This window comes from Cotesia typhae, unplaced genomic scaffold, assembly GCF_013202065.1.
Source record: "Cotesia typhae breed Kobodo isofemale line unplaced genomic scaffold, CoteBio_Ctyphae contig_11, whole genome shotgun sequence".
Classification (NCBI taxonomy): domain Eukaryota; kingdom Metazoa; phylum Arthropoda; class Insecta; order Hymenoptera; family Braconidae; genus Cotesia; species Cotesia typhae.
In genome coordinates, this window is record NW_027423711.1 from 2,786,687 (window position 1) to 2,810,401 (window position 23,715).

General features: G+C 27.6%; 2 protein-coding genes across 4 annotated transcripts; one reads left to right on the forward strand and one right to left on the reverse strand.

The window, feature by feature from the left end:
* Positions 1-139: 139 nt before the first annotated feature.
* On the forward strand, positions 140-15,580 carry LOC141524470 (uncharacterized). Of its 2 annotated transcripts, XM_074238375.1 has the most exons (12): positions 140-2,373; positions 4,070-4,205; positions 4,335-5,036; positions 5,111-5,190; positions 8,005-8,143; positions 9,747-10,465; positions 11,068-11,497; positions 11,707-11,894; positions 12,449-12,587; positions 12,730-12,944; positions 13,025-13,175; positions 13,866-15,580. In XM_074238375.1, the coding sequence occupies exons 1-12, from the start codon at positions 2,229-2,231 to the stop codon at positions 15,322-15,324; spliced, it is 4,503 nt and encodes a 1,500-aa protein (XP_074094476.1). In that variant the 5' UTR covers positions 140-2,228; the 3' UTR covers positions 15,325-15,580. The 2 variants fall into 2 exon arrangements, with proteins under 2 accessions (XP_074094476.1, XP_074094484.1); XM_074238383.1 differs by lacking the exons at positions 140-2,373; positions 4,070-4,205; positions 4,335-5,036; positions 5,111-5,190 and adding an exon at positions 7,810-7,923.
* A 1,851-nt stretch (positions 15,581-17,431) lies between these two features.
* Positions 17,432-23,687, reverse strand: LOC141531880 (piwi-like protein Siwi). 2 transcript variants are annotated; one of them, XM_074250068.1, is made up of 10 exons: positions 23,227-23,687; positions 22,489-22,560; positions 22,219-22,414; positions 21,936-22,159; positions 21,649-21,834; positions 20,909-21,082; positions 20,424-20,706; positions 19,995-20,347; positions 18,604-19,012; positions 17,432-18,322 (listed from the first exon to the last, which is right to left on the reverse strand). In XM_074250068.1, the coding sequence occupies exons 2-10, from the start codon at positions 22,555-22,557 to the stop codon at positions 17,673-17,675; spliced, it is 2,544 nt and encodes an 847-aa protein (XP_074106169.1). In that variant the 5' UTR covers positions 22,558-22,560; positions 23,227-23,687; the 3' UTR covers positions 17,432-17,672. The 2 variants fall into 2 exon arrangements, with proteins under 2 accessions (XP_074106169.1, XP_074106094.1); XM_074249993.1 differs by having other exon boundaries at positions 17,433-18,322; positions 23,251-23,687.
* Between the last annotated feature and the right edge of the window lie 28 nt (positions 23,688-23,715).

Below are 23,715 nucleotides of genomic sequence, written 5' to 3' on the forward strand. Positions count from 1 at the left end.
TTACTCTCACAACAGTGTGTCGACTGCTTGTGTTAATTTCATATGTGTAAACATTAGATAGTACTGAATACTGTGTAATAATTATTATACTTAACTGAAGTTCGCTTTAAAATTGTATAATATCCGATTAATAGGAAAGATAAGTTTCTTTCACGTACCGGATGTCGATGGATGAAATTTGTACGCAGTTGTTTACGTTTTACTCTATAGAAAAGAATATATTTTTTTAATTCTATAGTTATATATTATTAATTAGAAATTAAGCTTTAGAAAAAAAATTTTTTTCATAATATTTCTTAAAAATACATATTATAAATTTAGGTAAAATAAAAAATAATTATATTCATATATTTAGATAAATATGATAGAATAATTATGAAGAATAGTTCCTTATCTTAATTATTAATTAAGATTAGTAATAATTATTTTAACATTTAAAAATACGTGTAACATTATTGACTTGTTATACGTGATGCGTGTTATTCTGACAAAGCAAATAATAATAATAATAATAATAATAATAATAATAATTTATATTTTTTAGATTTTATTGGCTGTCCAATCTAATACAATAATTTTTTTCTCTAATTTTTCGTAATATTGTTACACGGAAAGAAGATAACACTGGATATCATCTCAGATTATACTCAGTGATATCTGTGGTGAAAAAAATTTTCAGATAGTAGCTAAAAAAATTCAGATTATACTGCGTGATATCTGAATTATACTCATTATAATCTGGATCCAGATATCACACAGTATAATCTGGACTATAATGAGTATAATCAAGATATCACGCAGTATAATCTGGATTTTTTTAACTGCTATCGGAAATTTTTTTTTACAACAGATATCACTGAGTATAATCTGAGATGATATCCAGTGTCATCTTGTTCTTTCCGTGTGGACAGCCAATAAAAATTAAAAAAAATATAAAGTATTATAATACCAGTCTTTAGAGAAAATAAATAAATAATAATAATAATAATAATAATAATAAGTAAAATCGAAAAAATAAAAATTTAGATAGTAGATGTATAAACTAAATTGAAACGATGCGTCATCCGGTAAATACAAAACTGTTAGTTTATACACGAGTTTCTTGAAGCGTGACACGCTTTTATTTAGATCCGTTCAATTCTCGTGGACAAGGATCAAGGATCTATTCTGCGTGTTCATTAAAATTATAACCGAGATATTCTCAAGGCAGAAAATTAACTCTGTTAACTTATGCTAATGAAATGAGTTTAAATTAAAAAAAACTCCAAACCGTTACAAAAACAAAAAAAAAGAGTTATATTTATTTATTTAATCCTCATGTAAAGTGAATGATTGTCAAAAATGTCAAGAGGCGTGCGTGCGTCTAATTATTTTAAAAATAACTAATTTCCGTTTCTCAAACGTTGATTTGTACAAACAAATCACAAGTGTTTCGCAAACTTAACTATTCCCCAAGACAATGCTATTGATGATAATGTTTTAAGTTTAGAGTCTCATTATTTTGTCGTGGTTAAATTACACTAATTAGAGTTATTAAAAACTTTTTCAAAGGCTTTTATGCAACAAATTACTCGCCACGCCTTTTTACTTTAGTTTATTTTTAATTATTGGTTGTTTAAACGGGGTGCAAGTTTATGATAATACTGATTTTTGAACAGACGGATTGTTTGTTAAGTTAAGTCTATTAAAAAAAACTATTATGCATAACTTCCAATAGAATTTAAGTTATCGGTTGACGACCCATCCTCTTTACTTGTAGTAAAAGTATACGAAGAAGAGAATAAGTTAGAATGTACAGAAGGTACTTCTTTAGTCTGGTATAAAATGGTGATACAGTTACTCGATCCTGCCAGTTGATGCGAATTGTACTCTAGTAAACAATTGTTTGTTCTTATATGCAGCTTGAAATTATAACAAGATTTCATTAATCTTTTGTGTTTTAGTACAGTAAAAAAAATTACGGGAAATTAATCTTACGTGACTAGTAATTTAATTGTGAATACGTAATGTTTGTAATTTTATATATTAATTTTTTTATGTAAATAAGTATTTTTTAAAAAATAATAAATTGTTTTATGTTTGTTAATAAGTGTTAATGTTCTTCGGGACTGATCAGAGATAAATAGTTGAGTCAGACAACCTTCAGGGTGAAAAAGCTTCAAGACTTTATGTAATAATAATTATCGGAATGAGAAAGTCATGGTTTATGCTGATGTCAGATTGTAGAGATGATGGAGAGACGTAGAATTATAAATCCGATGAGGGAATATACTTTTTGTTATTTATTATTTTTTATGGTTTATCTTGGTATTTTTAACTATGCCCATGCGTTAGATCTTACCATTGATAATCGCTTGTTTGTTACTCCCAGCGGTAATTCATTTTTATGTTAAAAATAATTACAAATTAAAATTAAAGTTATTTTTTAACGAAAAATCTCTTTTTTTTTTTTTTTTTTTTTTTTTTTTAATTCAATCTACTTGAAAAAATTATTTCTTGATCTCTATAGTCATTTATTTATTTATTTATCTAAATTTTTAGACCCTGAAGTCTTAGCTCCTTAAGGGCCTTACATATAAATTAATACATAGTAATAATAATAATAGTAATTAAACAGTAATGGAAATGATTATAAAAGACAGCGTAGAAAAGCAAGAAAAGTAACGTTATAGTAATCTTTTTATAAAATAAAAATATAACGTAATAGTAATCTTGATCAATCCTTAAAAAAAAATTATTTTATTGATAGAACAATTAATTTCGTTCATAATTAAGAGTCTTACATTATTTTTAAAAATTGAATGTCTTGAAACAAGAAAACTTAGGGGGTATTCTCGTTTAGAAGCCTGAATTTTAGGTATTTTTTCGGTCGCGATAAAAAAAAAAAAAAAAAAAAAAAAATATTTTTAATGACCATTTTTTTGTAAGTTTTTTATTAAAATTTAAAAAGTACAAAAAATTAATAAAATTAAAAAAAAAATTAAAATTTCAAAAAATTGCAGACCGCCAAAGTGGAAACTGATGAAAAAATGGCACATCCTGGTGTGCAGGATATCAATCCTTCCAGCGACCTTAAATAAAAAAACCATTGATAATCCTTAATGAGGAAGGATTTAATTATCGCACTACAAGATATTTTAAAGAAAAAAAAATTTTTTACAAAATTGGCGGTGGTTTGAAAAATACGTTTTTTTTTCTATGTTTTTCTGAAGTTCGGAATTTTTTTGAAATATAAAAAAAATTTTTTTTACTCAAAAACGCTTCGTAGAGCAATACTATAATGTATGAAGAAACTCTGTGTAAAATTGCAAGTGAATCGGTTGTGTAGAACTTGAGATATCATGCACACTGTTATTAAAAAAGGAATTCTGAGAAAAACGCGCTTAAATTTGGAGGAAAAGTCGCGCGCAGTCGGAGTCGCTTGATTAAATTAGCTGTAATTCCGAAAATAATTCAAATTCTGAAAAATCCTTTTAGGGACATATTCTTATAAGGATATACTATGAACAACTGCAAAAAAAATCGATTTTTCCGAATTTCTAAACGAAAATACTCCCTTAAGAATTTTTCAAAATTATTTTTTTGGTTTAAGATAATTTTTTTTAATTTAAGCCAATTTTTTTATCAGTGTATAATTTCAATAACAAATTTAAAAAAATCTATTAAAGGGAATGTAAAATTAGTTACAACTATTTTAAACTAGTTACACAAATTAAAAAAAAATTTTCTAATTATTATCAGTCAATTTTTTTAATTTTTATAACAAATTAATTACAAAAAAAAAATGCTCTAAAAAATTTGTAAAATTATTTTTTTTCAATTTTTATACGTCGAATTTTTTTTTGAAATTTCTTTCATAATAATTTAATTGCCAAAAAATTCTAAAAAAATTTGTAATCTCTGTCAAATTCAGTCTCAAAACTTAGACTAAAATCTTGAAATCAAAATTCTATATCTCAAGATATTAATTTTTACAAAATATAATTAAAAAAGTGAGGAGTATTGTTTGAAAATACCTTTAAGCATGTATAAATAACAACAACTAAAATAAAATTTTTATTTTAATTAGATTGTTATAAAAGAATACTAATTGGATCACGTCTTCCAAATTCTTCAGTGACAGCGACATTTGAAGCATCAAGTATTTCAGATTGCGAGATAACATGTTCAGCAAACAGGACATCGTGTAGTTATTTTAGTTTTGGGTATACTGTTCTTGTTATTGTTCATATTTTCTAAAAAAATAATTAAAAATTTCAATTTTCGTGATTTAATTGATAATATAAAGTACTAATTTTTTTAGATTGTAAATTTATCTGCATTTTTTTTCACAGCGTGGGAGCTAGGGGAAATGGTACATGTATGCTCGGACAAAATATAACGCAAAACATTACCACATTCACTGCTGACACGAATTATGACGTTTACGCCAAAGGACGTGTGTCTTTACTCGGATGTCGAACTGGTCAGAATATTTCGCCAAATTTATCCCAATCAGTTGTCAAAAGTCAAAATGACGGAAAAACGGCTCCTACTTTGACTATAAATAATAAGAATGCAGGAAGAATTTTTGGGAATTCAAATTGGGAAAATACTTTTGGAAATTCTTTTTTTACAAAGAAGATAAATCAGAGCAATTCAATATTACCGTTCCGTGAAACTCCGACATCTAAAAATGATGCTGAGACTAGAATACTTGACATTTTACAAAATAAAAGAACAAATAATTACAAACACGGTAATCCTTTTAAAATAAATGCGATGAGCCACCCTTCACTACATCAAGATGATTTTGAATCTTATTATTCGAATAATTTTAAAGTACCTAAAATAAAAGAAAAGAAAAGTAATGAATTATTTTTCGGACAAAAAATAATCCATCCGTTAAAAGATTTTGAAACATTTTCTCTTCAAAAAGAAATTGATGATAAAAATTATCCTACGGCACTCGAATTTTTTTCGGATTTTGGTCAAAAAATAATTGACCCATCAAATTCTGATTTTACATCTCATCAAGACTTTTGGCTGAATTCCGGGTAAATTTTTTGAGTGATTTTTTATATTTTTTCAGTGATTAATAGATATGATCAATAAAAATTTATTTTTTAAGTTATCAAAATGAACCAAATTATTCGGAAATTCCAGAAGTACTGTTCGAGTCAAATGAAGTTGAATTAAAAGGAGAAAAAGGTAAGAGAAAAAATTTTTTGCTGATCAATAACGGATTAAGTAAACTTAAAATAAAGAAAAGACGGTAATTATCATTGGTACATAAGTTTTTCTACAATTAAAAAAATGGAAATGAAAGAACAATTATCGGTATTTATTTATTAGACTTTACATTAATAACTTAATCGACAAATCACTACGAAACGATGGCATTGACACAGTTTCTACGCTCAAATCTACGTACATTTACCCTATTACATTCTCTCACTTATATTAACTTCCGGTGAGGATCGTGCGAGCGGAGAATAATGGCAACGCTCATCATTACATCGTTAATGAACAATGTAAATGTTCATTTTTTACACCTACATCTTTCTTCTTTTCTTCCACATACGTCATAAAAAAATAAATACTCAATTAAATTCTTTTATACTAGCCAATTTGTTAGAACTGTTCTTAGTTATTTATAGGAGGTTTCTTGATGTTTCCGTAATGGAATTGATAGAATTTTTTAGCCAACAATTTGATATTTAGAAAATCAATTGCTCTTAGTTAATATAATAGTTATTAATTAATATAAATTAAAATTCTTTTTGGAACTTTTTATTCAGACAATTATTAATTTTTCAAAAGTTTCAATAATAATTTCTTCAATTGTCGTTATATTGATTTATTTGTTAAAAAAAAAAATCGGTAATTATCTATAAGTTAGTTGCGCTCTATTTTTGGCCATATCTAAGTGAAAAATTAACGTTTTTTTATTCCGCTTGTTTTTACGGCGCATTTATCATAAAATAAAAAAATAAAGATTTCGATAGCTATTTTGCCTTCAAAAATTGGAAAAAATTTTGGCTCGCATGTTTTTGGATAAAATTTCTATTTTAATTTTTTTTTTTAAATTACATGAAAATTTTTTTGAAAATTGTGATAATCACTTTTTTTTTTTTAAATTGTTCATTTTTTTTATGTATTTTTCAAAAAAAAAAAAATATCAATAAAATCAAATAGAAATTTCGTTCAAAAAAAAATTAAAATTAAAATCGCGGACCCTATTTGTAAATAATTACCAAAAAATCTTAAAAATTTATTACTGAAATTAAGAAAAATGCATCAATTATCTTGAAGACTATTATCGCTTGCAATAAAATATAAAAAAATATGTTACCCGTTGATCTAGGAAAATATGAATTGAAATTTTTCATAAAAATTAGATCAAGATGTCGATGTCTTTATTTTATTTATTTATTTAAAAGTACAAAGGCCAATTGGCTATACAGCAATTTAACATATAAAATTATGAATTTTAATATAAATATAATAATATAAATCAAGAAAAATATATATTTTCAATGAAATAGTTTTTTTATTCTGAAGATTAAAAACTGTGATTATAAAAAATCCAATTTATTGAAACATCCTTTATTTTAAAATATATCGACCACTTAATGTGAATGTTTGAATACGTAACAAGTAACAAAACAATATTAAAATTATTATGAAATATATTAATTGAAAATATCGCGTTACATTTAACGACTACTCTTAATTACACGATTAATAGATGTAGAAAGGAATAAAGTACACTGTTTAAAAGTAAAAGTGTTTCTGTACAACTAAACTTGAAGTTAATTTACCGGAAGAAGTAAGAGATGCATCCTGCATTATATGCACTTCTTTTTTATTTTTTTTTTTTTACATTTCACATAATTTAAACTAAAAAAATTGCTAATAAAAAATTAATGGATTAATTAAACTATTCTATTTGTTAATAAAGCAAAACTATAATTTTCAATCTGAAATTTTCATACCGTAACTTTAAAAATATATTTAATTGGTTGTATATCGATTTAGTTTGAATAAATAAATAAATAGAATTACGACTCACGACTTACAAAAAAAATAATTAATATTTTTAATTGAATGTCAATATAACATTAAAAAATATCAATAAACTGTGCTATAAAATAAATAACGTAATTATGAAATTGTTCACAATTCTGGAACGTAATGGTCTTAAAAAAGGAAGTTTAAACAGTTGAGAATAAATACTTAGTTGAAATAATTTAAAGAACTTTCAAGGTCAGCTAAAAAAATATTTTTTTTGTGTCATGACAATTTTGTTTTTAATTTATATATGTTAATGTAAATGTACGTATAACGTAAAGCCGGTAGTTTAATTGAGGAATAAAAGTTTGTAAGTGTTAAAAATCATGTATACACATACGAAACTCATGGTAAGTGATAATTGCATCTGTAATAATAGAGTGTTAATAATTACAATGATGAGGATGATTGTCAGTAGCATAACTTGATTTAATCCTGCGATACATCACACAAAGCCCCTCCCGACTATGTAATAAAAATTCTCCCACCTTTTACAAACCTTCACTTTTCCATATATAATAACGATGTACGTCTTATAATTTTGCTATTATTTTTCATTTCTTTCTTCGGACAGTTTGTTACTTTTTTTTTTTTTTTTAATATGTTTTCACGTATTTGATTACTTCATTTGATCGGATCAACTTAATCTTTTGATTTGCGTGAGCTTTGTAATGGTAATTTACAAATTCAAAAATATAAATTATGTTGAAACTTGATTTATTTAAAAACAGATAATTATTGTTTTTATTTATTTAGTTATTAACATGCTTAAAATGCGGATTTTTTTATTTTTGTTATTTTTGAATTTTGTATCAAAATCAATAAGCGTTGATACTGTTATTATAATGCGTGATCCTGATTGTAATGATCGTAAGTCGGCTTGTAATATGGAGTTTAAAGTTTGTGATGAATTATTATGTTTTGTTTTTAATTTTATCATTTATTTCTCAGCTTGTTTCCGAAGAATGCTTTCGGGTAAACGCATTGTCCATGCCTTTGTACAAAAATCTATGGATTGCAATAAATTGCAAGATTGTTATCGCATGTGTGAGCACGAAAGATCATTTAGGTGTGAAGGTTTTAATTACAGGTAAATTAAATTTTTCATTTATAAAAATTTCTTTTTTTTTTTAATTTCAAACGATGTTATTAATTTTAAGATTATTTAATTGAAACAAATTAATTAAGAGCGAGTAAAATTTTTTCGAGAGTCAAAAAAGTAAATTGAAAAAAAATTATTCTGAAATCAGCAGATATCTAATTATTTTTTAGTAATATTTGATGAATAAAGAGAATTAGAAAATTACTTCTTTCCGAGAAATTTTTTCTATAATTTTTCTTTTTAAATCATTTGAAATTCAATCGAATATTCTGTAAAAATTCTTGTTTTTTATCAAGTCAAGATAAATTATCTTCCAAGTGTTTAGTACAATAAGAACTTTTTTTTCAACTTAGCGAACCAAAATTATGGTAAATTTTTACAAGTGGGGTCAACCGTTATAATTTTTATTTTGTTTTAACGAAATTTCTATTTGATTTTATTAAAATATTTTTTTTTTTAAATACATAAAAAAATGAACAGTTAAAAAAAGTTTATTATCACAATTTTAACAAATTTTCAAAAAACTAAATAAATTTTTGAGAAAATTCGTTTTTCAAGTACTTTTCAAAAAACAAAATATATCAAAAAGATAAAATAAAAATTTTATCCAAAAAAATGCGCGCCAAAATTTTTTCTAACTTTTAAAGGCAAAAAAGCTATCGAAATCTTTATTTTTTTCTTTCACAACATTTTTTATTATAAATGCGCTGTAAAAACAAGTAGAATCAAAGAAAAAATTTGAAAATGTTAATTTTTTACCTACACAGAAAAAAAATTTATTTGAATCAAGTAAATACTTTTGAAAAACTTAATTTTCTTGATTTGAGTACAAAAAATTTTCTTCTGAGAAATTTTTCTTGGTTTAATTAAATTTTACTTGATTCAAAAATTATTTTCTTGGTTCAAGAATTTTCGTCTTGATTCAAATTAAATTTTTTTTTCAGTACAGTTATGGCCCAAAACGGGGTTGACCCCACTTGTAAATAATTACCAAAATTATTTATTAAATAATCAAGCCTTGGAAATGAAAAAAAAAGCATTCTTAAAAATTTTCCCTTTTTTTTTTTTCTTTTGAGAGAGAGACGCTCGATCATCGAATTGTTTTTAACAAGCCGTTATTTATTGCGTAAAAATTAAGGAAAATTCTTTGAGACATTTAATAAATTACACATCAATGGTTCTAGCAAGTAATAAAAGCTACGTTATTTATATAGAGATGCGTAAACGTAAAATCTACTTATTATTTAACTATAAAAACAATTGTTTCATCATTATTAACGAAAAAACGATAACGATAAATTTTAGCGATTATCCACGCTTGGCGTGACCATATCCTAGGAAGGGAAATATGTAGGTTAAATTATAATTCATGAGCATCATGCATAGAAGTGATGTGCATTATTCATCCGGTTTAGGATTGCATAATGCAGTGCGGATGCAATTTTTCGATACTTGCGTGGACAAAATGCCCAACAATTTCACCATATGAATATCCATATTTCTTATAAAAAATATTAAATTAAATCTTAAGCAACCTACTACGCAATTTTTCAACATCTTTATCAAATTAATATATTTCATTCATTTACAGAGCTCAGGCAAGCGGTAAAAGTATCTGCGAACTAACATCTACGCCGACTAATCGGATTAACATCCACAGAGACTTTACTCAGGATCGCCGATGTGATTTTTACGAGCGAGATTGGACCCATCACTGTTTTCACGGACAAGATAAGCCCAAACTATCGCAGAATTGGTGGTCGACTTCCCAGCCTTGGAGCGCAGGAGGACAAAAAGAATACCCGTTAATTCCAAAAGATTTCCGACCTTGGAACACAAACAGGCCAAGAGATTATCCGTTAATTCCAAAAGAGCCACGGCCGAGGCCTATTGCTCCGCAGCCAGTGCCTTACGGAGGATCTTTCAATGAAAACACTCAGCTTACCATTGACATCAGACCAATCGACTCTGGAAGGCGTCCAGTTCCAGAATCCGATTCAAACCACGATCATTCGTGGTTCCGACCTGCTTCTAATGAAGATAGACCTTTGCCAGTGCGCCCTATAGAAGATTACTATCCTCCTTACGATAACAAAAGACCTGAACGGCCTACAGGAAATGATTTTTACAATTATGAACATAAAAGTCGCGAGCACCAAAGACCTTATTTACCTTTGAGGCCTGGAGATTTTGGTGGATACAGTGGAAACGGATATTCATATGGACATCCTGGATCAAATAGATGGCTAGGATCACATAGTCCAAAGTATCCTCAAAGAAAATATGGATATGGATATGGACCTGATCCAGGTAGATTATAATTCATTTATTTTCATTCTAGGATAAAATATTCATGTGAAAATTGAGTTAGCCGACAACTAAAAATTTTTATCATTTTTTTTATTGATAAAATTATATTAAAAAAATGAAAAAAAAAATGTTCATTTGTAAAAAATTTTAAAAACTAAGAGTGCAATTTTTTGAAAATATTTTTTAGTTCTAATTTAACAAAAGAAAAATAATCAAAAAATTGAAAACGTCGGCTAACTTTAGTGTGATAATATACCCAAAGTGCCGGCGGATAACAAGGCCTAGCTAAGGAAAATTTTGAAAAAAATTGAAAATATTGCATTTAATTATTGCAATGTATCATTAATTTTTAAATTAATACATTAGCCATAAAATATAATGGAGAAATGGTAATTTTTACCATAAACAAACATAAATAGAAATTTTATCCAAAAACATGAGAGCCAAAATTTTTTCCAACTTTTGAAGGCAAAAAAACTTTCGAAATCTTCATTTTTTTTAGCAGAATTTAAAAATATTAAAAATGTTAATTATTTACGAAGTTATGGCCCGAAATGGAGTTGATCCCACTTGTAAATAATTACCAAGCTTTTTCTTTTTAGAAACAAATGAAATAGCTCCGTACAATCCCGAACGTAAAAAACCATCAAAACCAGGATATTGGGATTCATATGGTCCTTCATATGCTGACGGATATCGCGATCATTATGCTGGAGACTATAAACCGCTAATTCCTCTAGACCGAGATCATATACCTCCACCTCCGCCTCTTCATCCTCCTCCAGCTAACAAAGACCGTGACTATCCTGGATTGTACAATAATTACGGAGGAGCTTACGGTTACTCAAATAATCCGATTTTGCCACCGAAAAATTCACCACCTCATTCACGTCAATGCTCCGTTAGGTCTGCTGGTGGTTTCAGACTGGCACGAGGTATTATACGAAAAAGCTATCTCACTCCAAATTTAGAGCAATGCCAAAATTTATGCGATGAACAGCAAGATTTTTCTTGCCTTTCATTTGCTTACAGGTATTTTTAATTCCAGTATCGCTTCCGTGGTGAAAATTTTCCGGAATTTTCTCTGAAAAACTCTAAAAAATATTTATCTTGAGTTCTAAAGACTTTTTCAGAATTTTTCAGAGAAAAGTCAGAAAAATTCACACCAGGGTTAATTTTAAGATTGTCTTTTTTTAAATATTTATTGAATGTATTTAATTATTTACTCATATACTTTATAGGTATAATTTAGCGGCCACTTCTCCATCAGATAATTGTCTTTTGAGTGACATAGTCTTTGAGAATCTTGTATTTTACACCGACCTTGAGCCCGATCGTGATTATGATATCTATGCAATGACAAGAAACTCTAAGTTTTGCCAAACTTATACAAGACCATCAAATCCGAGACGTCCCCATTCACCAGATGGTATGCAAGCTTAATATCTAACGTAAAAATTGAAACCTGATTTTTTTTTTATTTGACACAAAATTTTTTACTGTATGGCAACGATTACCGTAGCAACGGTTACTATGGAAGTGGTTAAATATTAATGAGTAAAATTTGTAAAAATATTGATTAGTTAAATTATTGATAATTAATATTTTGACAGAAGCGCGCAAAGCGCGTTCGATTTTTTACATAATAAAAAATTTTGCGTTAATGCGTGATAAAATTTTGTGTTAAAAATTTTTATGTTAAATTTACACATCAAGGTGTTAAATATTTTTAACACAACATTTTTTGACGCAATGACGCAAAATTTTTTACTGTGTAGTGATTATAAATTTTATAATTGTAAAAAAAATTTTTAAATTAAAAAGAATTTTCAAAAAAAAAAAAAAAAAAAAAAACAATAAAATTTTTACGCCAAATTTATTTTATATCATGTAACTTTTTAATAAATAATTAATCAATAATCATTATTAAATGCGCGCTATTTTTACACTAATTTTTTTTCTAAAAATTTTTATCTATTTCAGAATGTTTTTGGCGCGTTAGAAGTGGTTTTAGTATGCCGCCTCCAGTAATAAAAAAACCAATGCGCGTCGACGGTATGGGTGAATGTCAAGTTAATTGCGTTGGATCACGAGACTTTACATGTCGGAGTTTTGTCTTTAGGTAATTATTCAATTGTAGTTAATGGAATTATTACAAAAAAAAAAAAAAAAAAAAAAAAACAAAAAAAAAAGTTTTTATTATCTGTTCTAAAATCAATTTCACCGTTTTTAATTTTAAAAATAAATAAACAAAAATTTTACAGATACGAAACTCACTTACCCAATGGACAACCAAATTGCTTGTTGAGCGATTGGCCAGCAGTTGAAATCAAGCTAGAAACAATGCAAGATATGAACGGCGCTGAATTATACGAAAGAGGTAGTTTTGGACGTGGTTGTGAGCCTCATTACCCGGTAGCACATCCAGATCCTGTTGGACATCGTCCAGTTGATCGTAAACCTCTGCGGCCGGACGATGGTAAAGTTTATTAAGCAAAAAAATTAATTTATTGGAGGATACTTTTAGTACCTATGGTAAATAATTGTGGTCATAAATAGCTTTCTGTTATACTGGGTTCGAAAGGCCGAGCAAATTAACTCCATATGCAATAATATTAACACTGAAAGTCGAATCTGAAGCTGAGTGTCGTCAAAAATGTTCAAGTATGAGACATCGAGATCCATCGCCGTGCATGTCTTATAATTACAGGTAATTTTTATTAATTATTTTTTCAGTTCTACTAATTAAATAGATTTCATAGAATTCAATCTTTTGCATTGGTCCTCATGTTGGAATTTTGTCGTAATATCTCTTAACTAGTAGAGTAAAGCTCAAAAATAACGTTAGTTAAAAAATTTATAAATCTATTTATAATATAACGCGGGATGTTGCCGCGATTGTGTCTACAGTTCTTGACGGATCTAGATGAAATTTGCCACACATATTCTTAGGATAATAACCTTGAATGAGTTTGAAGATGAGCGAAATCTGTCAATAAATTTAGAAATAGTAACTTTTAAAAATGATCAAAATAGTAAAAATTACGTTTTTGGTGATTTCATTTATGTATAACTTTTGATAAAAAAAAAGATAGAAAATATTTGATAAATTCATGTGAAAGCTGATGGAATTACCTTTAATTTGACGTATATAACAATGAAATTTTGACAATTTTTAGTTATTTTATCAAAGTTAAGAGTTCTATTGAACCTTTTTTAGATAATGTGTAGTACAACCAACTTGTGAATGTTAAAATAAATTCCATTCAATGTCAAAAGAAAGTTATTGAAACAAGATAATTAATTCTATGAAATCTACCTTCCATTTCAAGTGTAGCCAAATGACGTTTTTTTTTTTTTTTTTTGAAACTTAAATTTAAATAAATAATTAAAATTACAGAATTGATAACAACCCTCAAGGCGACAATTGTTACCTAAGTGATGTATCTTCACGAGATCTACGTCCGGGCTTGGACTATAATCATGACGACGAATACATACTTTACGTTTGGAAAGAATTAGAATCGAGGTGCACAGCAGCTGATAATTACAACGATAAGCAACCGAGCTATTATCCACTTCCAAATCCACTGGGCCCAAATATTTATCGTCCATCATCAAATATACCGTATGCAAAGCCAGATGACCCTTATTACTACGACACATCAATTGCAGATCCAGTAAACCCGGGAATTACTGCATTGGGGCCAGCGTATGACATTGGAGGGCCTCCAGAAATTCACAACAATGTCCATGAAAAATTTTTTTTCTCAACACGTCCTGATGAGTCATCGGTGTTCCGTCATTATACCGTCAATGGTTACCCGTGCAAAAGAGGAACAAGGTGCGAAAGAAATAGATTGGCAGGATTTTGGACTTGCGAACCGGAAGGCTCCGAGCCGGGTGCTTGGGATTACTGCTGTGATCCCGGTCATCAGTGCGGATTTTCACAAGGTTACAATTATCCTTGGTGTTACGTAGGACCTTCCGTAGACCAGTGGAGACCTTGCAGTGAAAGATACTACCCGTATCAATTTAATCCTCGGCCGTTGAGGCCACCGATAATAAATCGACCTCTACGTCCTAGAATTGACGACTGCGATTATCAGTGCCGACACTGGCCTATAACTTTTCTTCACAGTGAACCTCCGCCTAATGGTACTGATCCTATTCAAGTATCTGTTGCTGCTGCCGATCGGAGTTCAAATGAATCCAACGACAAGCCTAACGAAGCATACGGAGCAGTAAAAAATTCAAGCAGGTACAGGCTTCACACCAAGAGACGGGAAATAGAGCCTGTATTTTCTTCTTCAACAATATCTTTATCAACTTCAACTTCTTCGTTGCCATCGTCATCTTCTTCAGCGCTACCATCTACAACACCGTCTTCAGCGTCTACTTCTATTTCTTCTTCTACTTCTATTTCTTCATCTTCAGGTCCTTTGATAAATAAACGCAAAAGAAATAAAATAAATCTTGTACCCATTAGAATAATTAGAAATAAGTCTAATACCACTGGAAAATATGTCATAAGAAGATTAAGACCGCGGTTAAAAGGATTTTCTAGTTCTAATTCTTCTTTAGACTATTCTAGAAAATTTTCACAAGATCAAAATACTGGGCAGTATTATATTACCAAAAAATTGAACGCTGAATTGTCGACAGCTTCTAATGGTACAAAACGCGCGCAACCTACTGCTAAAATTGAAAGAGTTATTATACGAGATAACTCGATTAATGACGATAATAAAACTACAGAATTGCAACCTGTCACTGTCGCGTCAATTAATTGGTCAAATAATTCTGAAGTAACTGTCCCAAGTGTAACAGTGAGAGTGAAAAATGACACTACGCTATAGACAACTTTTTTTTCATCTGTATAATGTGTAAAAAAAGTTCATTATTATTGGATAAATATGCCAAGTGTTACCATAAAAAATTTTTATTAATTAATTAAGATTTTTTTAATAAATTATATTAATTTTAATTAATTATAAGAATAGTTGTTTTATATTCATGTAATAGAAGTAATTGCCACTCAGTTTATTCTCGCTATGAATGTCGTTTGAATATAAATTTTTTTATGTCAATTCTAACTATAGTAGACATTGTTAATTTTTAATTAATATTTTATTAATGATGAATAAATTGAAAAAAAATTTTTTTTACAAATAAAGAAAACAAATCATTTTTTAATTTTTTTTTTTTTGATCTGATAGTTTGTCTAGATAATTTATACTAGATAAAGGTATTAAAATAATTCAATATTTACATTTGTTGTTACCGTATTATTAAACGATCGTTATACAGTATTAATTAAATAAAATAAAAATTTTAAGTGTTTTAATTTATTTACATAATTTATTCGAATTACTAACATTGAATTAAAATACAAAAAATTAAAAATGAAGAATAGAATAATACAGTGTTGTGTTTAAAATATATATGGAAGATTATTCCATTTTTAATCCTTGAATGATGAAAAATAATCTGATAATGAATCTTATAAGTATAATGGAAAAGCTTACAATTATTCGGTGTTATAATTTTTGTATATTACATTTTATTGCAAACATAATTATAGAAAATAAGAATTTAAGATTGTTATGCTACCAATAATAAGGCAATAGGTTTTAATTATAAAAAGGCGACTGCGAGGGAGTGAAAAAATCATTGGCGTCGTAGTTTGTAGGACTCGCTGGGGAGTAAGAATTTTTTTAGCTATGAGAAGGTGGACTCGTTGAAGAATAAGAGGAACTTGATGGAGAGTAGTAATTCAACTTTGAACCCGTGTCTATCAAAAGTCATGAATTTTAAAAAATTCATTTTTATTTATTAAATTTCACTTATTTTATTAATTACTGTTTATTCAAGCACTTCACCAGTTTCCAAATTATTTGTATATATTTTTGGATATTTATGTAATCGTATTCAATCAAAAATAATTTTTGGCACGAACTTGTAAAGATTTATGACTTTAGTTTTCAAAGGCACAATTTTTGAGAATAAATACTTCCGTTCACTGGAAGGCTAAAATGCGTGTGAGATGATTTTCATTTTTGAAACTACAATTTTCAGAAAAATGGGACCTGATTTCTTATTGGTCCAAATGAGGGCGCGCGCGTAGCGCGCTATTCAAATTTCTACCGGGTAAACCATTTTAATTTTCATTTATTTGAACGAATTTTTTTTTTTTAATTTTTGTATTTTTTTTTAAAAACACAAAAAATAAACAATTTGAAAAAAAAAAAGTATGACATTCAAGTTAGCTGTCTCTTGATAATTTTTTAATTTTATTTAACAAAAAAATTTGTTCCAAAAAATTGTTTTTAAAAAATTGCATTTTTTAATTTTTTTTAAATATCTAGATGTCATTTTAAATATCATTTTATTTAGCAGCTTAATTAAAAATAATTTTTTCCAAAAATTAAAATTATTTTAATTTGATATTTTATTAATATAAATTTATTCTTTCAAAAAAAAATAATCAAATTAAATTCATATTACCTGCAGTAATTTTTCTTTCAAGAAAAATATTCACCAAAATATAATTTTTTATATTATATCCCGCACTTTAAATTTTGATTTATTAATATTTATCAATTATTTTAGGTTATTTATGTTATCTATCCTTAAAAAAAAATAAAATGTAATTTATTATTTTGAATGAAATCTTCATTTTCAAAGAACACTTTTAAATGTGACAATTTTTCAAACTATTACAAATTGATCTTCTCAATTCTAACACAATAATTTTAACGAATGTTTTTGTTTTATAGTTACCATAACTATATTTTAAGTCAATTTGAATAATAGTTATGATTATAATTAATATTTAATATATATAAACACTTAATATTTATCAGTACTTTTAATAATATAAAATTATTAAATATTAATAATTCCAAAATAATTTTACATACTGAACACGATAATCACTTATAATTATAAATTCTAAATCACTCAAATGATTGATAGTCAATAATGTAAAAATGTTAATCAATAATAAAAAATCTATAAAAAAGACAAATTAATTTAATTAATTAATACCAAATTTACGAAAACACAATTGTACCATTTTGAAGTTATTTGCGAATAACAATTGATACATTTTTGAGAATATCAAAATTATAAGACATTTAACAAAAAAAAAAAAAAAAAAAAAAAAAAATCTAATTTTTTTTCTCAAATTATGAAAAAAAAATATTTAAAGGAAATACAAAAGAGTTTCCAAGTGACTGCTTGGTGGTCGGTGAATACTTTGAGCAACCAAGAAAGCTAATTTGTGAGCGTACTGACAAGGTGCTGGAACTCTGACAGTTCCGCTCCAGTTGAAGTACATGTGAGTCAACTGGAATGTCAGTCTCTGGATACTCGTGACATCTAACCCGGCATTATCAAAAATAACGTTGTATGCAGTGGGTGACACGGATCCTTGTTTAACACACTGAGATACAATGAAGAAATCGTACCTCCATGGATTGGTGATAACGTCATCGACGACGGTGCCAGGAGGCGGATTATCACGACGATTGTAAAACAATCTCGTGTTAATTCGCTTTGTGACAATGATGAAGGCCAGCTTCACCATATCAGCGCGTCCGTACAGCTTGGCAAGTGCTTCACGCAGATGCTCAACTTCATGTTCCAACACGTAGGGAATCTGTCCATCGCCAACACCATCACGGTAGATGACAATCCTGGTCGGGAATTTTCCTCCATTCATTTGAGAGTATTTACGCAATGCCTTGACCATGTTGATGCTAAACTCGTTAGTCAATTCTTCATTGCTCCGATGAGAACTGACTGATGAAAAGTATCTGGTCATTCCTCGATCAAGTGAAGCAACCATAGCACCTAAAAATTAAAACCATGTTAATTTATTTTTTGATACTTAAATTAATGACACTGACTTGATTTTTTTTTGTTAATTAAATTACAAATAAAAAGATATTTATAAAAAAATTGCACTTATAATTTTTCAAGTTTTTTACATGTGAAATTTTTTTTTTAATTGTTAAATTAAAATTTTTTCAATATAAAATTTCTAAAAATTTTGAAATGTCGCCTAACTTCATTTTCATTTTAATTAGTGTAGTAAAAAATAAAAAATTTTAGATATTGATAAAATAATTTACCAAAATCAGTTCCACGCTGATTAGGATCGTGACAGACATCGAATCCAACAACCATCAGTCCTGCCATTCCAAAATCAATGCTCCAAGGCGCGCCACCAATTTTACAATTCATTTGTATTGCTATTTTGGTTGCAATTGACATTGCGCCTTTAGACGCCAAATTTTTTGAAAGAACTACTTGACTTGGAACGGGACGATCAAGACAGCACTTCTTTTTAACTGCTGCGTAGACATCCGCACGTGATCGCGCGGAAATACAGCAAACGAGCTGTGGAACAGTGTGACTTAGGACACGCTCCAATTCTTCGGCGTAAGATTGAGCCGAGTCATTGCGAATCTCACGAATTTGCGGTTGACTTATCCTGAATGACATTCCTTGGCCAACTTTGATGATGTTACTGACGAATGACTGAAATAATAAAATAAGTAATTATTCGAGAATTCATTTTTATAGTCAGTGTTGGTAAATAAAAAAATTTTAATGATAGTCTATATAATATAAATTATATTATGAAACTTTGTACACATATTCTTGGAGGTATTAGAAGTAACATAAAATACATTTTATTACAAAAAAAAAATTATTTTTTACGAAAGACAAAAAAAATTTTTTTTTTAAATTAGAATCACATTGATTGAGTTTTATTGCAATGTAATGATTTTTAATAAATATCAAATCTCAGATAAATACCTAAGAGCTTCAATGCGAGCTAAGCCGCGGGTAAAAGCTAGTATTATATAATTTATATAATGTAAAATAAATAATATAAATTATATTATAAAAATAGAAATAATTATCATAAAAAATAAATATAATATTGTTTTAAAAAGAAAAACCACTTTCAATTAAGGAGTCATTCTAAAATAATAACATTCAAGGTGTACAAATAGTGATTATAGACTATCAGACATATTATGTTTTTTTTTTCCTTCAAATTTTTTTAGAAATTTTTTTTTTCTTTAAAATTTAAAAATCTTTTTTAATTTGTTAAATTTCTTAAATATTTCTTCTCTTTGCAGATGCTATGTATTGTATAAAATCAGTTATACTAAACATTTTACACATAAAAATGTAATTTCATTGTTGTAAATTGCCGAAGGCGTTTCTTTACAAATAAAAAGTTAAAGAAAATTTATGTCATTAAAGTTAACCGACGTTCTAAATTTTTTGATTTTTATTTAATAATTTAATTAAAATAAAAAAAATATTTTTAAAAAATTGCATTTGCAGTTTTTGAAGTTTTTTACACGTGAAATTTTTTTTTTTATTTTTTTGTGATAATTTTTTCAATAAAAAAAATTCTAAAAATTTTGAAATGTCGGCTAACTTCATTTTCATGAAAATTTAACGAAAAATATAAAGAGAAAGAAATATAAACGTAAAATCTTACATGTGCATCACGTCTAATTCGCTCTGGTACAATAAGAATCCATTCAGCCAATTTGGTGCAAACTATTAGCCGCGCACTGCGGAAATGTCTTGTCCAGTCAGCGGTTTGAGTGGCAGATTGCTTCATGTTTCCGAAGACAAGATTTTCAGGTGTAATTACACGAGCTGGAATTTCTACGACATTAGTATCCAGCTTCAAGTTCCATTGACTGAATTCTTCAACAACTTTTGGATCACTTTGGAGCCGTTTGTTGAAATGTAGCAGTCTGTCGATACGTCTTTCAGGAGTAAGACGAGTGAAAGTTGCTAACTTTGCCATCAATTTATAGTTAGTTCTCATTTCATCGGTTAATCCTAAAAATTTATTAAATCAGTTTGTATTACATTTATTTTTAGGTATTTACAATGATTGTACTTGAAAGAAAGTTACCTGTCGCTTTACAAAGTTCAGGAATTAGATAAAGTAACTCATCTTTTCCAGCACGGCGATCTCGCATGGGTAAGCGAGCAACAAGGAGCGGTTGTGTTTTATTATTTATCCTGATACCATATTGGTTGTAATAATAATCCATGTAAGTGATCAGTGTTTCATTTTTTTTCAATCTGAATGTTGACGTGGGGTTCTTACTGAAGTCAATGTCATCAATGCGGTATGTATTATTGTTGTAGGCAGTTAATACTGTTACACCAATTACTTCAGCTTTGCAAGCTCCCTGTAAATTAAAAAAAAAAAAAATAAATAAATTAATAATTAACTAAACTAAATTTTATAAAAATTATTCTAATAAAATGAAAAAATTTATTATAGTAAAGCATTATCTTCCATTTAATGATATCAAAGAAATTAACCCAGATTCTACTTAAGCAAATAAAATTAATATATTTAATTAAAAATAAAAATCCGATGAAACTTACTTGAATGTCACCTCCACGAGCATTATTATGAGTTCTTCCTAAGATGTCTAATAAAGTTTCCTGACGCATAACTTTGTGAGTTATTTCAACTCCCATCAAGACATCACGCTCATGTTGACGAATCGATGTTTGATAACCAGGCCACAATTCAAATCTGTACTCAGGAATTTCGATCTAAAATTAATTACAAAAAATTTGTCGTAGAAAATTTTAATTGATTATTATGTTAAAAAAATTGGTAATTATTTACAAGTAGGGTCCACCGTTTTTATTTTTATTTTTTTGAACAAAATTTATTTTGAAAAATTTTTATATATATTTTTTTTTAAAAATACATAAAAAAATGAACAATTAAAAAAAAGTTCATTATCACAATTTTAACAAATTTTCAAAAAAATTTATAAATTTATTAGAAAATTGTGATATTCACCTTTTTTTTTAAATTGTTCGTTTTTTTTTTTAAATAATTTATCAAAAAAAAAAAAAAAAAAAAAATAAAATAGAAATTTTATCCAAAAACATGAGAGCCAAAATTTTTTCCAATTTTTGAAGGCAAAAAATCTATCGAAGTCTTTATTTTTTTTTTTTCACGATATTTTTTATCATAAATGCGCCGGAAAAACAAGTAGGATTAAGAAAAATTAAAAAAAGTTAATTTTTCACCTAAATATGGCCAAAAATAATGTGGACTTCACTTATAAATAATTACCAAAAAAATTAATAGTTAATTAAACATTAACCCTTGCTTGAGCATCAAAGTAATTACGTCCAACTAGTTGAAGTCGAAGATGCTCCAATCCTTTGCGGGCGATTATGTTGAAAAATTGAGGATAGTGCGGATCACCTTTGGTCAGATCTCCAACCAAACGGATACTGATTTTGATTTTAGACTTATCAGAATTCCGTTCTGAAAATAATTCCATTGCCTGTAACACAAAAAAAAATTTTTACTATTTATTTTCATTTAATATATTGAAAAAAAAAAAAAAAAAAAAAAAAAAAAAATTTTATTAATTACAAAAATTACCTGTGTTTTAGAGACGTTCTGATAACGATTGCAAGAATACATAGCACTGCCATCAAACATGTAGATTCCCAATTTTTCTTTATGAAGACGTAATAGGCCCTTTCGAACAATAGTCCTGTCTTCTTCCGGAGCAAAATCAACTCGGTACTGTAATAAACACCAATCGGGTGCACTGAGAATCTTGAAAAAGTTTGCTTGAAGTTTAATCGCACTGCCACCAGTTCCTGAAAAATAATTTATGATAATAATTAAAGCAATTAAAATAAATAAAAAATTTACAAACCTTTCTTTGAAGTTTGAACATGAACAGGCCTTGAATTAAGAAGATCTGCATTCATCAACTTGCGAGCTCGTGATGTTCCTCGTCCAGCAGTTTTTGATGATGCGTCAGTGCTACTGCCCGCTTCAGAAGCGGGGTGAGATGGACCTGGTTGACGCTGATCAGAAGTCGCAGCAGATTTCAAACGAGAATATTTGCTCTACAATAAAAATATAATTTAAAATATAATAATAATAATAATAATAATAATAATAATAATAATAAATAATTTACTGCAGGAGGACCCTCAGGAGGTGGTGTTGATCCGGGACGTCGAGAGGTATTACCTTTTTCCTTCTCCATTGTCTTAAAAGGAAAAAAAAAAAAATAAGACGACAATATTAATAATAATAATTATTATGGTAAAAATAAAAATGATAAAAAAAGAAAAATTATTAAAATTATCCTTAGATATATTTATAAAAATTAATTTAGCAGATATTTAATAACCTTAAGAATTTTTTCAACAAATAAATGATGGAAAAAAAAAAATAGAAAAAAAAAATTGACATGTAGAAATTTAAAAAAATTAAAAATCCAATTTTTGATAAATAATTTTTTTTAAAAAAATTATTTTGTTAAATAAAATTAAAAAATGATCAAGTAACTGCTAACTTTAATAACATGAGATATTTTACGGATATTTAAAAAACAAAAATAAAAGATATATTTAAAAAAAAAATAAAAGATATATTTAATGATAATAGAAGAAAAATAAATAAAATTAAAAACAGAAGTATTTTGATTAAATTTTATTTCCGGGTATAAAATTCGACGCGAATAAATTTGAGATTTAGAACAAAGAAAAAAAGACGCTTAAAAAAAATCTCGAACCCGGAAGTTAAATACACGAAGCGAAACGCTTGAAACCAATAATTAAATAATTAATAATTAATAATTAAATAATGTTAATTAATAAATTAAAAAATTGAAATAATTAATCAAAAAATTGTTAATGAACAATAAACTTACAAATATTATATTTTAAATATTTACCAATCAATAATAATGAAATAATTAGTCTGAGAATTAAATGAATTCAATATTTTTAAAGGTGTCGAAGCGACCGACCCTGTCCGATGCTGAAGAAGCTTTGTCCTTTGTCTGAAAGCTCAAGAGATATATTGGTGGCGTCAGTTCGCGTCTCTTTGATCGTAATTTAATTACAAGAAGGGATAATGTACAGTAAGCGTTCGATTGCGATCGGAAAATCTCGGCAAAAAAATACAAATGAAAACCCTTGGACAGCGGACAGCCAAGCGGCTGATTGGATTAAAATTTACATCAGATAGAAGAAGGAGATAATTGTACAATTAACCGCCTTCCGAAGTGTTGCGAAGATTTAAACCCCTTCTCTAGTAATATATGTGCAGTTATTTTATTTGCTTTATCTATTATCCTTGTAAAAACATAACACTAATTCATAATCATAATATCTTTTTTTTAATTCCTGGAAAATAT